We start from the raw sequence: 13,292 nt of genomic DNA, 5'->3' as shown, positions 1-13,292 counted from the left end.
ATTAATAGGTATGCAATAGTTCTAAATAGCACTTTCCTTTCTCTCTTTCCTTTAAAAATGAGACCAATTTCTTTCTCGTCATCTTCAGAGGACCGAATGTGACATACAATATGGATTGCAACAGATATGTATTTATATCTCTCTTTTCCAATCATTATACTTAAAAAGGTAGAGAAGATGCTGCTTTTGCTGATTTCACTTTCAATTTGTGCTATGAAACGACATGTAGGAATTGGACCAGAAAACTCATAAATATTTTAACATCTGTATTTCCCCTGTGATGGGAGGGTGTTGATTTATTTTTTTCTCTAAAACGCTGAGATCTAAACTTGAATGTCCTCCATACTGTACTGGAATAAAAGAAGGAGGAAGGACTGCTGAGAGACACAGAGCTGCTTAAAATATTTTAAATATAACATCTGAGTAACTGAGCAGACATTTTTGTGGCGTCACATGTCCATAATGCTCACAACACTTGCCAGGATTCTGTGTATCACTCTTGCCAGTTGTAGCAACCTAGTTTGCTTCCACCATCCACTGACGTCAGTGGGTTGCAGAACAAAAGAGAGAGTTTGGCTGAGGTAAGTTTTGTTTGTCTTCGTCTGTCACTATAAATCGGTCTACTACTGGAGTGGAGAAATGCATTTCAGTACAGACATTACTGATTAATTTTTAGAACACCCTGTCAAAGTCAAAGTAGCTATGCATGAGTCCACGGCTAAGAAACAAAGACAGTGAATTTTTGTTAACAGTGCTGTAGCCCAGCCAGCAGCAGCAACACTTTGTTTGAGACAGAGCTGCCAGGGGCCGACAAGTAGAAATGACTTTTTTGAGCTACAGTTGCCCATCAGTGCCAACTGATACCTTGTCACGAAGTTGCAGTGGGATTAACTGCGGTCTAGTAAACGTTTGCTGGATTCTGTGGAACAACGGAGAGCTTTCGCTTTGTTCAAATATAAACCGAAAGAACGACGATTGCCAACAGGAACATGAAAGCAGCTGACTACTGAGAGGTTTTGATTGGTATCTTGAATGCAGTGTGCATGGACAGAGTGCTAGTTTAAGTCTAATGCACAATAACGATACAAATTTTGTCTGCCTGTTACCAATGGCACACATTTGTTGACTGTATAGCATTACTGTATGTGCAAATCATATTGTATTTGTACATTTTTCATGCATGTTTCTCAGAGGCTTTACCATCACGTATCTCATACACAATTCATATCGGTAGTTTAAGACACCATGGGACAGACTCTCTTTGCAGGAGAATGGCTATTTCTTTGTCAGTATGAAGGGTGCCAAAGTGGTTTTAGCTCTAATAGACTAAACACACCATAAATACAGACCAGACATCCAAATAATTAGATGCAAAATGTTGCTTTAAAGAGGCACTTCAGTGACTTAGTGCTGCAATTTCATAAATGCAGGGGCCATATAAGGGAAAAATTAAAAGAACAGTCAAAATCAAAGCAGCAAATGCAGATATCCTGACTTTTAGTCCCTAGTACTGGTCAAAGTCCAAAACCCTGGATCCTTCATTTCCCATAATGCAACTCAACAGCATCTTTCATTACATCTCCCTGCTCCCTAAATGCCCACTTCTCTCAAACTCCATACCTCCCTGACTTGAACACCGGCCTTATGTTGAAAATCTTAAGTTTCAATGATGACACAATCAGGGTTATTTCTTCAAACTTTGGAAAGCTCCCCCCAGAGCCACAGAAGACATTATACAACTGTCTTCACAGGCTGAGTTGTTCGTCTTGAGAAGGGCAAGCTGATATTCATGGGTAAAATCTGTCAATTGTCCCTTTAAAAATGTGAGATGATGCAAATGGGGTGAGATATTTTTTTCTCATTTCAAATGCAGTTTTATGATTCCACTCCTCCCACTGGCAATATGTTGAAGTAAGGCAGAAAAAGGTAGATCAGTCAACTGATCTCAATGCGTTGCTGAGATGGATTTTTTTCACTGAACAACGACAGCCAGCATTATAAAGTTCAGCAGTTACTTAACCGCAGCTGCAACTGTAGGCTGTGTCAAAGGTGATGTAATGAGTGCATCTGCCTGAACCGACCTGCGACGCCTTGTTGGTATGGAACTGAGCCTGGGCCGTCGCCTCCTCCAGCTCCTTCTGCAGTCTCCTGCACTTTGCCCTCCACTGGCGCACAGCCTCCTGGGCCCTGGTCTTCAATTCATCTCTGGTCCTCGTGCTTTCCTGGAGTAATGCCTCCGTCTCTCTCCTGTCTGCCTGCCCTCGACTCTGACAGAAGAGTGAATTTAGACTTAAAGTGTATATTCATTCTTTAGAATCTCAATCAGTTTTTTTTTTAAATCATGGGGTGGATACTAAAAATGTCTCACGGGCCTAATTCTGAAGGCTCTCATTACTGCAGCATTCGCTTCTCAATTCTTTACGGTGTAATTTTGTGAACTTGTGAATGAGGCACTACACACAATATGCATCCAATCTAAACTGCCACTAGAAACAGCGCCCCTTGTTTCAAGTGCTTGAATTAAATTACCTATCCACTGATGAATTAGAGTGACGCAGTATCCAATATTAAAATACCTGTATGTCCCTCAGCTGTTCCAGCATTCGTAGCTGCTGCTGCTCCCGCCGCGCCAGGTCTGATGACAATTCCTGGTATATGGACAAGAGAAAGGTCAAGGACATATGTGTTTGTGTGACTACTATTGCCAATGGGAGGAAAATTACTGAAAGGCAGGAGAAAAGGAGACATAGGGGTGCGGAGGGATGGCCAGGAAAAGGGAGGAAAAAAAAGAAGATTGTTATTGACGTAGAAGCTGATTGTTAAAGAGGGAAGCGGAAAAAAAAGGTATGAGTGATTTTAAGAAAAGAGGACAGAAAGGTCAAAGTAAGTTGAGACTGTGTTTACATGGTGCCTGACATTGGATTATCTGCAAGGCTGGACTGAAAAGTAGAGAGTTGCACTGGATTAACTTCATATCCACAACAAAATCACAATCACTTTGAAGTTTCAAGTGTGACTGAAGTGTAAAGTAAGGGCAAGTAAGGTTAGCCTGGCGCCATTTAGGTATTTATATTGAATAAGACTGTCAGTTAGGAATAATTAGTCATAGACTGATTCGGCATAGACCTATTAGACTGTATATAAATTCAGTCACTGAGAAATTGAATCTTCCACCCCTTTCTCCTCATTATACTGCATTTCTGCTCATTTACCGTTAAATGAAACATTTCCAATGTCTATTTTGATCTAGACATAAAAACCATAAGAGGTGCCCTAGGTGATACATGCAAACACCCACTTCATCTTTTAACACCTACTCGGCAATGAGGGAAGCGTGGGAGTTTAAACACACATTCAGTGAAAGAAATCAGAGACTGGGGGGATGTGCCAATACTTAAAGTGCAGCTATTTCTACTAACATTTTATTGATACCCACCATAGCCATGAATATCCCTGCTTATTAAGGAAATGCATTTTTTTTTTCTAGATTTTTTTTTATGTCTTGTTACAGTGATGGAAGTGACACATTGCACCAGTTTGAGAAGGATAAATGACTGCTGGTTGACTTCTGATCTCCTATTCCAACTGTCACTTCATCTGACGATTTTAAGAGGATCAAGCGGCATGGAGTTGGCGGAGGATGCGACCACGGATGAGAGGCACCCGACAAACTGAAATAACCCCGCTCAGGGTGGAGACAGCGACACGGGCAAAGTCAAAAGCTTGCTTGTGTTGTGTTCGTTTGCACTCCAGCTGGGAGATCCTCCCATTTATTCCTTAGATTGTACTGCAAAGACAGCCAGTGAGTACGGACTGGCATGCCTTCTCTGTGCCACTGGCATTATAAGCTCTTGTTATTTTAGGTAAATACCCACTGTCACACAATTTCTCTGATTCACACCTCCACCTGCAAGCTGAGTTGGACCCTCTCCTTCTCCTTGCGGTCCAAAGCCCTTTTCAGTTCTTCAGTCTCACTGACGAGAGAGGCCGCACGCAGCTGCACTCGCAGCCCCGCCACTTCTTTTTCCAGGTTCACATGATCTACACACAGGTACACACAAATATTGGCAAATAATCAAACTGTTGTTAGAATTTGTTTCTACATGTGGAGACAAGAAAAGTAGAACACATAGTGACAAGCAGTTGCCTGATGGATTCGGGAGCAGAAGAAATAAACTGGACCTTCAACAAGAAGGCAAAACAAATGAAGACAATATTTTTGCTGAATAGTCTGACTTAAAAGAAGGAGGCTATGGTATAAGCCTGCCATTGGCCAACTTGTTTAGTCCACATTCTCCTCCAGTTATTCAAAGTCCCTGTCACTAACAAGACCAACAACCTCCAAGCTAGCAGCCTACACAGCGAAAAGGACAAGTTACCCTAACCCTAACCTGGTCGCTAATGGTATGGATGTAAACATGATAGCAGCTAGCAGTTACCTTTGTGTTTGTGGGGATTTAGCCATTCTAATGGCCTCCTCATGTGCAAATGTTCCACCAAAACAAGTTCCCGCCCCAACAGTCTTTGCAAGGGCACCGTCGCTAAATCCTGGGCTTTACGGCACCCAAGACAACTGAGATCGATTTAGAAATACACATAAGTTGAGTGTTTTTGCGCATACACAAGAATGATAATGGATTCAGCCAGACCATTCCCCAGTGTTGATACAGCACCAAAACAAAGCAAGGAGATAGTTCTGGCTATGCAAGACAATGTATTGAACTACTATAGAACTTAAGACACTTTTATAAGAATCAGTCATTTTCAAACTTTCACTGCCTTTTAAGGCCACTTTGATGCCCTAAAATCAATAACATTACAAAAAACAGAGTCACTGGTAAGATTCATCTCTAATCTGCTCTCAATTTTCTCTCCTTTTATGATCATATATTTGATGTTGTTTTTCTCTTTCTGCATTATGGTCAATTCAATTCATCGTCCTCTTTCAGACACTCCACTTGTCCTGTCTTCACTCTTGCTGGCCCTGTGTCTGATCTCAGGCATCACTGTGCCCAGTGCCCTGCATTCTCCTATGCTTGGAGTTATTTTGATCCATGAATTGGCAATGCATGTGTACTGCCTGAAGATGTTTTTTCCATAGAAAAATTGATACATAAAAATAGCAAGACATAATGCCAGCTACTTCCATGCTTACAGAGTTGGCATAGCAATCCTTGACCCATCCATCCACCCATAACCTGCATCTAAATCCTCTCTCTCCTGTTATTTTGATTATCCAGACCTGTATTCAGTACCTGGCTCTCGCTGTCCACCTCTTCCTTCCTCCCTGTCAGTGTGGTTGCCATGTGGCTGAGCAATGGGCTGAAAAGTCTCCAGCCGAGACCTCTGAAGCTCAGTCTTCTCCTTCCTCGTCCTCAGCAACTCACCGCGCAAGTCCTCCACCTGAGTATCATCAGCCGTGTAAAGCAGACAAAGAAAGACATCTGACTGTCTGGCAGTGGGCAAAAAACAACAATGAAGTTCTCGTAGAAGACGCCGCACTGTTTATTGTTTAGTCTCCTGAGGTTTACTGTGGATCTACGTAAACAATCAGGTACAGTACAAACAGACGTAAACAAACCTGTTGAACAAGGGACTCTCTGCTATCCTCAGACTGTTCGAGTAATCGTCTAGCTCTCTCCAGCTCCTGATCCACCTAAGGAGAGCATCACAATAACAATGTCAGGACAATACATAATGAGAAAGTGGTTTAGAAATCAATGTGGAAGTAGCAGGAGCCAGGTGTGATTTGTGCGCATTGCCTACAGTATATCATTAGTTATGAAGCATCTACAGTCGATAAATTTAGAATGTGTTAAACTTGACTTATGGCACAATTGTGAAAGTGTTGGGAAGTGGCTCTATTTGATTTTCATCTAAAAGGTTTGATATATTAACAGCCTAAGTAAAAACTGGAATGCTAACTACTACTATTGCATTTCAGTAAAATGATGCAGGAACTTTTATAAAGGCAAACTTTCATAAAGTTAATAATAATTAACCGCAGGCTTTTGCTTTTTTTAATGCAAAGATGTTCCTTTGAGACTAAATATATTCACCTTGGACTTCTCCCTCTCTGCTTTCAGTAGCCTGGTTGTCATGGCCTCCTCTCGCTCATGGGTTTGAACTTGCCGTCTCCCTGAAGTCTACAAAACACAATATACAGGCTACAGCGCGTATTATTGTAAGAGCACACGCATAAGCGTAGCGTAAGAATGAAACATGAGAGGTGCTATTGCATCACGGCATCACCCATCTCGTCTTCTTGGAACGAGATACTGGCATCATGGTGGATTTGTACAAGAGCTTAGATCCCACTCAATCCCACTCACTCTAAGCAGGCTGTGCTGATGAATTACCGGCTGCTAGCAATAACATCTACCCAAGTGACTCATCATCTATTTGATTCACATCACAGCAGGCCCATCGGTGGGGAATAAATGTGCCCTCTGCTCTCCCTCCCCTCCTGCTCTTTTGTAGTAAAGGAGATTATTTTCCTCTTCATTTCCTCATGCTTGTTTATTTACCCTTAATTTTTGGACAAATGCGTTATTTCCCATCGCCCCGGGCCCTGCCGGTGTCCCATTAGAGCACTACAGAGGAGTTGGATGCAAATGAATTGGTAGCTACTATCATTAAACAATGTGTTGAAAAGTCTAGCTCACAAAGGTTATCAGCCTGGATGCAGCTACACAGTGCCCCTCTGTGGTCTGCTAATAAACTGCAGTGGGCATGAGAGAATTAAAAAAAAAAAAGACTGCTGCCATGCCACTTATTAGCATATAGAAAAACCCTGTCCTTCAAACCAGTAACCAAAAAATAAATGGTTCAGGCCTCTCAGAAATGCATTATGCTAATGATGTATAATATGAATGGTTTGTGTGGCTAAATGCAAAGTAGCAATTTAAGAGAGCAATAACATGACACGATATGTGCTTTACTGTGACTGTGGGCTTCTATTTTGAGTGCATCTAGCTCTGAGTCTACAACGCTAAAGTGCACCTAATGACAGAGCTCTCTCAGCTATCAATGCTTTAAGACAAATGCACACCTAAGAAACATGACTGGCATGTAATTTGGGAAAGTAGCAATTACTTGCTTAGCAACCACTTGCGCTGCATCGCAGTTACTGCCTAGGTGTGCTTTATAGTCTCACAAAGCAGAACAAGATGGCTAGGTCACACAGTTGGAACACCGCGTTAACAAACAAGAGAGGACGGCAGGACATTAGAGAGAAAAGCCAGTTGAATTCAAATGTATGTGAGGGACAACGCGGCAACAAATGCTGTATCTAAGTGTGTGGAAGATTGCACCAATTATAGTTAGTGGATTGGTTCTTTTGTGACTTCTTTTTTTGTAAAGGAACAATTACTCCGCAGAAATCATTTGAGAATGTTTCAGCATTCATTTGTCAAGCTTGTATTTTAACCTTTCTGTATCAGAGCTGGCAGCATTTTTAAAATTGAGCATTAATAAACTGTGTAAATGTCAGTGGTATCTAAAAATAACACTCCCCCAATATATATGTGCCTGTGTGTGTGTGTGTGTGTGTGTGTATATATGTGTATATACTGTATATATTGAGATATTAAGATAGCATATTATCAAGACAACATAACACTTTTTGAACAACACACAGTATATATGATATATCTTTATCCCGCTCTGTTAGTGTCTTTCCCGTGTATCTGAGGTGTGTATGTATGTGGTGTTAACGGTTGTCTTTTTTTTGCCTGCTTTATTCTTTCTTTATGAGTGTACACTCACCGGCCACTTTATTAGGTACACCTGTCCAACTGCTCGTTAACACAAATTTCTAATCAGCCAATCACATGGCAGCAACTCAATGCATTTAGGCATGTAGACATGGTTAAGACGATCTGCTTGAGCATCGTTTCAATGCCACAGCCTACCTGAGTATTGTTGCTGACCATGTCCATCCCTTTATGAGCACAGCAGGATAACGCACCATGTCATAAAGCTTGAATAATCTCAGACTGGTTTCTTGAACATGGCAATGAGTTCTCTGTACTCAAATGGCCTCCACAGTCACCAGATATCAATCCAACATAGCACCTTTGGGATGTGGTGGAACGGGAGATTCACATCATGGATGTGCAGCCGACAAATCTGCAGCAACTGCGTGATGCTATCATGTCAATATGGACCAAACTCTCTGAGGAATGTTTCCAGTACCTTGTTAAATCTATGCCACGAGGGATTAAGGCAGTTCTGAAGGCAAAAGGGGGTCCAACCCGGTACTAGCAAGGTGTACCTAATAAAGTGGCCGGTGAGTGTATGTGCGTGTGAATGATTCATGCTTCCTTAGCATTTGCTTACGTTTAGTCGCATCTGTTCATCGGATGTCATACGTGCTTGTATGCGTCTGTTCTGACCAGGTTTTTACTAGGCTTCCTTTCACTTATACTGTGTCCTCTTCTATGCGCTTTAATGCTTTCTTCCTGTGTACGACTTGTTTGTTTGTAAAGTAGAAAATTAATCTGCTCAGGGACTGCAGATGGAATTTGACATATTTAAATCATATTGATGTGGATCAAAGTGTGTTGTCTCAAATAAGTGAAAGAATTAAATAAGTCAAGTATTGTTATGCTCCATCTTGCCCTGTCCACGTCCCTCCATTGAATTTTTGGGCCTTCATGTCGTCTGTAGATTATTTCTTAGCATGCTCTCTGAATGTGAGCGAACACGAAGGTGTAGCATGGAGGGATCACAACAGATGAGTGATGGGGAGTGAGTGTCACCTCCTGGGGCTCGTCGGGCATGGCCGCCCGCTGATCGGGCCTCCCCACGCTACTTTGCTCAGTCTGCATCTCTTTCTCCAGCTCCTGCAGACGCCGCTCCACACGAGACGACACCTGCAGACAGTGAGACGGAGGACGCCTCAGGTCACGCAAACACCACCGGTGCCGGAATGGCAGCAAGATATGATAAATGAGACGCCAGGAAATTAAAAGGGTGGGTGACAAAAATATCTTCTATAACTGACTGGAAGTGGTACATTCATGATGCAAGAACTCCCTGTCTAATCAGGAAGCATCACCTTTATCTTGTCACATCCGCAGACATGACAAGATAAAAAATATTAAACATGTTGGATGTCATTTGGAGCCGCATATTTGTCAAGAGTAGTGAAGGTGCAGTGAGGAGACATGTGTCTGGAAATTACACTGAAACATTTGCTAAAGTTAGACTTTACTGAAGTGACATTTGTAAAAGAGGACAGCATTTATCCTTTTCTACTCAGGAAACATAAATATTTGCATATTTCTTTTTAAGGATTCAGCAATAACTGAGATGTGATTAAATTCAGAATGCATCCACATTTCCTCTAAAGTCCTCAGAGTTAGAAAGCATACTTGAAGTACTGGTGGTGAAATACACAGCTACAACTCACTGAGGACTGTCTCTGGGACGTTGTCATGTGCCCTATGAGGCTCTCCATTGCGCGCCTGGTGTCAATATCAGACCTATAGGAAAAAAAGACAAATATTACTCTATATTTACACAGCAAGAGTTCTCAGCCAGAAAAACGTTATTTCAGGACACCATTGATCTTAATGTGAATGCATAATGGGACACCACATAAAATAATTATGCAGCTTCAGATGTTGAAATATGGTGGTGGATCAATTTGGTCTGGTCAGCAGCACCAAGGAGGAGAGATTTTTTAATAACTTGAAAATGTCAAATTCTAATGCATGTTGAGAGAAGGATCTGCTGCCTTTTGACTTTCTGGTGCTGATTCTCTGGTCAAGTTTCACTTTCTCATCAAGGAGATTTCAAAGACCTGAAAACACATGCACTTGTTTTCAAAGCGCGAGCAAAGCCTTTTTATGTACAGTGGTTATGAAAAAGAAAAGATCAATATGCTGCAGGCCTTAGCTACTGTCAAAAATAATGCAGAACATCTGAGAGCAGCACCTGAAGAAGAGAAGAAGAGTCCCATTGCACTTTGTGAGGATTACGAAATTAGTGCATGCTAAATTCCTAAAGCCTTATCCAAACAGGTGCTAATAATAATAATAATGCTTCTAAATTCAATTTAAGGATATGCAGTGACATGACTTGGGAGGCCATTTAGCATTTCATTTGAAAAAAAAACTTTAAGTGGTGAGTACCGTTTAAAGACAAAATAAATCTAAAAAAAAAAAAAACAGTCTAAGAGAGTCTGTCTCACTCTAATTAGTTCATTCCAACATATGAGATTAAACATTTTTTCACACGTATATCCATCAGTGGTCACCGGTCTCTATCAGTTTACTAGCTTTTCATTGTGGCAGTGGGAAATTGGCAGAAATAATTGTATATTACATATTTTCTATGTCTAGGGAGACTCTTCATGCTATTAGTTACTAAAGCTGGTAAACACCATTTGGAGGCTCAATTCAGCTCTAAAAATCACAATTTCTCACAATAAATGACAATGACTGACAAGTTCAGTTGTGTACAAGCCAGTGTGCCATGTGTAAACACAAAAAACCCATGAAGTTACTGTTTTGATATTCAGACTTTGCCCCTCCCCTGTGGTACCTATTTCTCCTGAGGATTTCTCTATCCAGGTCATCAGACAGTCTCTGCTGGTCACAGCACAGATCCCTCAAGGATTGGTGCATACTGTGAATCTATATGGGACAGCCACAGACAGATACAGAATATAAAACATCATATACAAGCAAAGCAAAGCAAAAAGTTGGCTATTGCTGCCTTTGTAGGGATGTACATTTTTTGCAACTACTGCTGAAAGCATAAATAAAAGGGGAATCCTGAACATGCTATAGGCCTCAATAAAGGGAAATCACTAACATGAACAATAGCGGATTTGAATGAAATCTTATCCAGCCCCTTCAAGATTAGCGCAACAAATTTCATATCAATGTTACTGATTCAGTGTGCCCTCTTGTGGAAATTCTCTGAAACTACATTCCAGTAACAAGTGGCACTGATTGGTAGTTGGTGTGTCTCCACTTCTTACATCCTCTCCTGTCAGGTTGGCATCCTTGAAGCGAACACTGGCAGACTGAGACCTCCTTCTCCTCCCTGGAGTGCCTGTGTAGTTTCTCAGTGGAGAAGTAGGGTAGAATCGCTGGCCATCTGAAATAACAGATTCATATATGAAGTGTTAAAGCAGGAACCAGAGCTTCTGCTGGCTGCTCACCTCAAAATTATTTAACCAAACACTAACAGCACAAACTCTGTCAAGGTGCAAATGATTTTTAGGATGGTCTTTGTGTGTTTGCTGACATTTTGACATACTATTTCTGTCTTAATTATCCAGAACTACAATGAGAAGACAGCTGACAGCAAAATCATTTGTATTTCTCCATACCTGAACCCGAGCAAGCCTCCAGGTCACTAGTGTGCAGCGTGGAGGCTGAGGCTGAAGCACTTCGAGCGCCATTGGATCTGCCCAGCCTCTGTGTCTGTAGCTGACTGATTGACTCTTCCAGGTTCTCCCTGAGCTGGTGCAGAAAAAGAGCAGACACAAACGACAAACTGACAAAACAGATAACTGATTAATGGCATTTAAAAGCAAAAACCGAACCAGTAAAGAACAGTGAAAACAGGGATCCCGAAAAAATACATAAGACAAAACACCCCTAAAGGTTCTGGAGAAAGTTCCAAAGTTTAAAAGAATAAGAATTGATTAAAGAATGGCATAATGTTAAATCATCTGCATCTTTAAAGTGTGAAAATAGTAGAATTAAATCCTAATTAATTTAAAAGAGGTGTCTGACCAGTGCCATGGCTTCAGCCTGATCATCTGTGTGGTCCCTGTAATGGCCCAGCATCTGGTCTACTTTGGTCAAATTCCTACTGGTGTCCTGAAGGAGAAAAGAAGCTCTTGGTTAATAAATATTAACGTAAATTTAAAAACCAATGCAAGCTATAAACAAACATATAAATCCAAAATGTATAATAAGTTTATTGGGAAGCTAATATATAGCTACTCTAAGTTTACTTACTACCTCAGATCTCCCTAGTGTAATTTATGTGTGTTTTGAAATATATGAATTGCTGATGTAACATTGCTATTTCCCTCAGAGACTGAATGAAGCATTCTATCTTTCCATCCATTGATCTATTATGGTATGTGGTAGGTCACAGGTGTTAGGGGTTTGGTAGGACTACAACACACATACACCTGTACTTGCAGCTGGATGAAATCTGAGCAGATGCCCCTGTCTCCTGAATCAGAGCAGAGTACCTGTAAGGTGCTCGCCAGTGTGCTGATCTTCTCCGAGATGTCTGCTGTTCGACCATCACCTCCACTCCCAGTGGCTCTGCCCCTGTCCTGGCCAGCTCTGCGGTGGGTTTCACGCCCCCGAGGCCTGTGCACCCGCGTCCTGTCGTATGAATCCGACTCACTGGATGTATCCATAGTTTGGGACAGGACAGGTCTACGGCGAAGGCGACGGAAAACGGCTGACTCGGCAAATCTGACGATTAGTGACCAGCACTACCTCCGTCTGCGGAAAACGCTAACTGGTAACGTTAATCAGATTAACGCACAAACTGGTCTGATTTTGAACTTTCTTTACACTCGATATTATTGTCATAGCTAGCTTTGCCATCGTTGCCTTAACAACCCGTGGAGACAGCGAGCTATCTGACCAGAAAAACGCTACAGTTCAAACTGTCCTCTTCCCAATCAATCGCTGTGCCCGGCATTGTTGTGGATGATGCTCCTTCAGGCTAGCAACAAGTGGCAATCACAGTGGACGTTAGCTAGCTAACCCAACGTTAGCCTACTCATTCAGCCTTGTGACAACATCGTAAAAACTACAAAACACTGCATCTGTCCAGCGGGAACAGAGGAAATACACGCTGCCGCAGTACATGTAACACAAGAGCCGTTGGTTTTTCGCTTTGTGAGTGATAGCTAACGGAGGAACAACCCTCAACTACACCGTGCTATGGCAACTTGAACTAACCGCGTCTGAGCAGGAAAACAACCGACCCCAGCGGCACCAAAGGACGCCGGGAAATGTATGCTGCTCGCAGTGGAGGAGCGTGGGAACTTAGCATTTGTGAACTACATTGTCCAAATGTATGCGTTTGCGCCAGTGCTGCCGCTCTACAGCAAGAATGTAAAAGGAAAGAAACGAAAATCGCACAAGTAAAGAAAAAACAGTTAATAAAAAAAAAGAAAAATGGAAAAGTTTTTGTCATAGAATAGACATAAAAATACATACTGAAATGCAAAGTTTATGTTAACCAGCTATAGTGTATTGCCGAGAACATATTTTAATGACTAGAATAATGAATAAGAG

At 41.7% G+C, this 13,292-nt stretch overlaps 1 protein-coding gene across 1 annotated transcript in view; it reads right to left on the bottom strand.

Moving 5' to 3' along the window:
- LOC121622096 (centrosomal protein of 128 kDa-like) overlaps positions 1–12,912 on the bottom strand; it is a 38,902-nt gene extending 25,990 nt beyond the window's left edge. The window contains exons 1-13 of the mRNA XM_041958933.1: positions 12,227–12,912; positions 11,757–11,843; positions 11,348–11,480; positions 10,994–11,112; positions 10,552–10,643; positions 9,416–9,488; positions 8,763–8,876; positions 6,060–6,146; positions 5,582–5,656; positions 5,256–5,403; positions 3,902–4,041; positions 2,577–2,648; positions 2,082–2,267 (exon numbers count right to left, since the gene is read on the bottom strand). Coding sequence (XP_041814867.1) covers positions 2,082–2,267; positions 2,577–2,648; positions 3,902–4,041; positions 5,256–5,403; positions 5,582–5,656; positions 6,060–6,146; positions 8,763–8,876; positions 9,416–9,488; positions 10,552–10,643; positions 10,994–11,112; positions 11,348–11,480; positions 11,757–11,843; positions 12,227–12,400 — 1,500 coding nt within the window. The 5' untranslated portion in view covers positions 12,401–12,912. The remainder of the gene's footprint in view (positions 1–2,081; positions 2,268–2,576; positions 2,649–3,901; positions 4,042–5,255; positions 5,404–5,581; positions 5,657–6,059; positions 6,147–8,762; positions 8,877–9,415; positions 9,489–10,551; positions 10,644–10,993; positions 11,113–11,347; positions 11,481–11,756; positions 11,844–12,226) is intronic.
- Positions 12,913–13,292: the final 380 nt, after the last annotated feature.

The sequence above is a fragment of the Chelmon rostratus genome, chromosome 18, assembly GCF_017976325.1.
Source record: "Chelmon rostratus isolate fCheRos1 chromosome 18, fCheRos1.pri, whole genome shotgun sequence".
NCBI lineage: Eukaryota > Metazoa > Chordata > Actinopteri > Chaetodontiformes > Chaetodontidae > Chelmon > Chelmon rostratus.
This window is presented reverse-complemented; position numbering and strand designations above follow the sequence as displayed.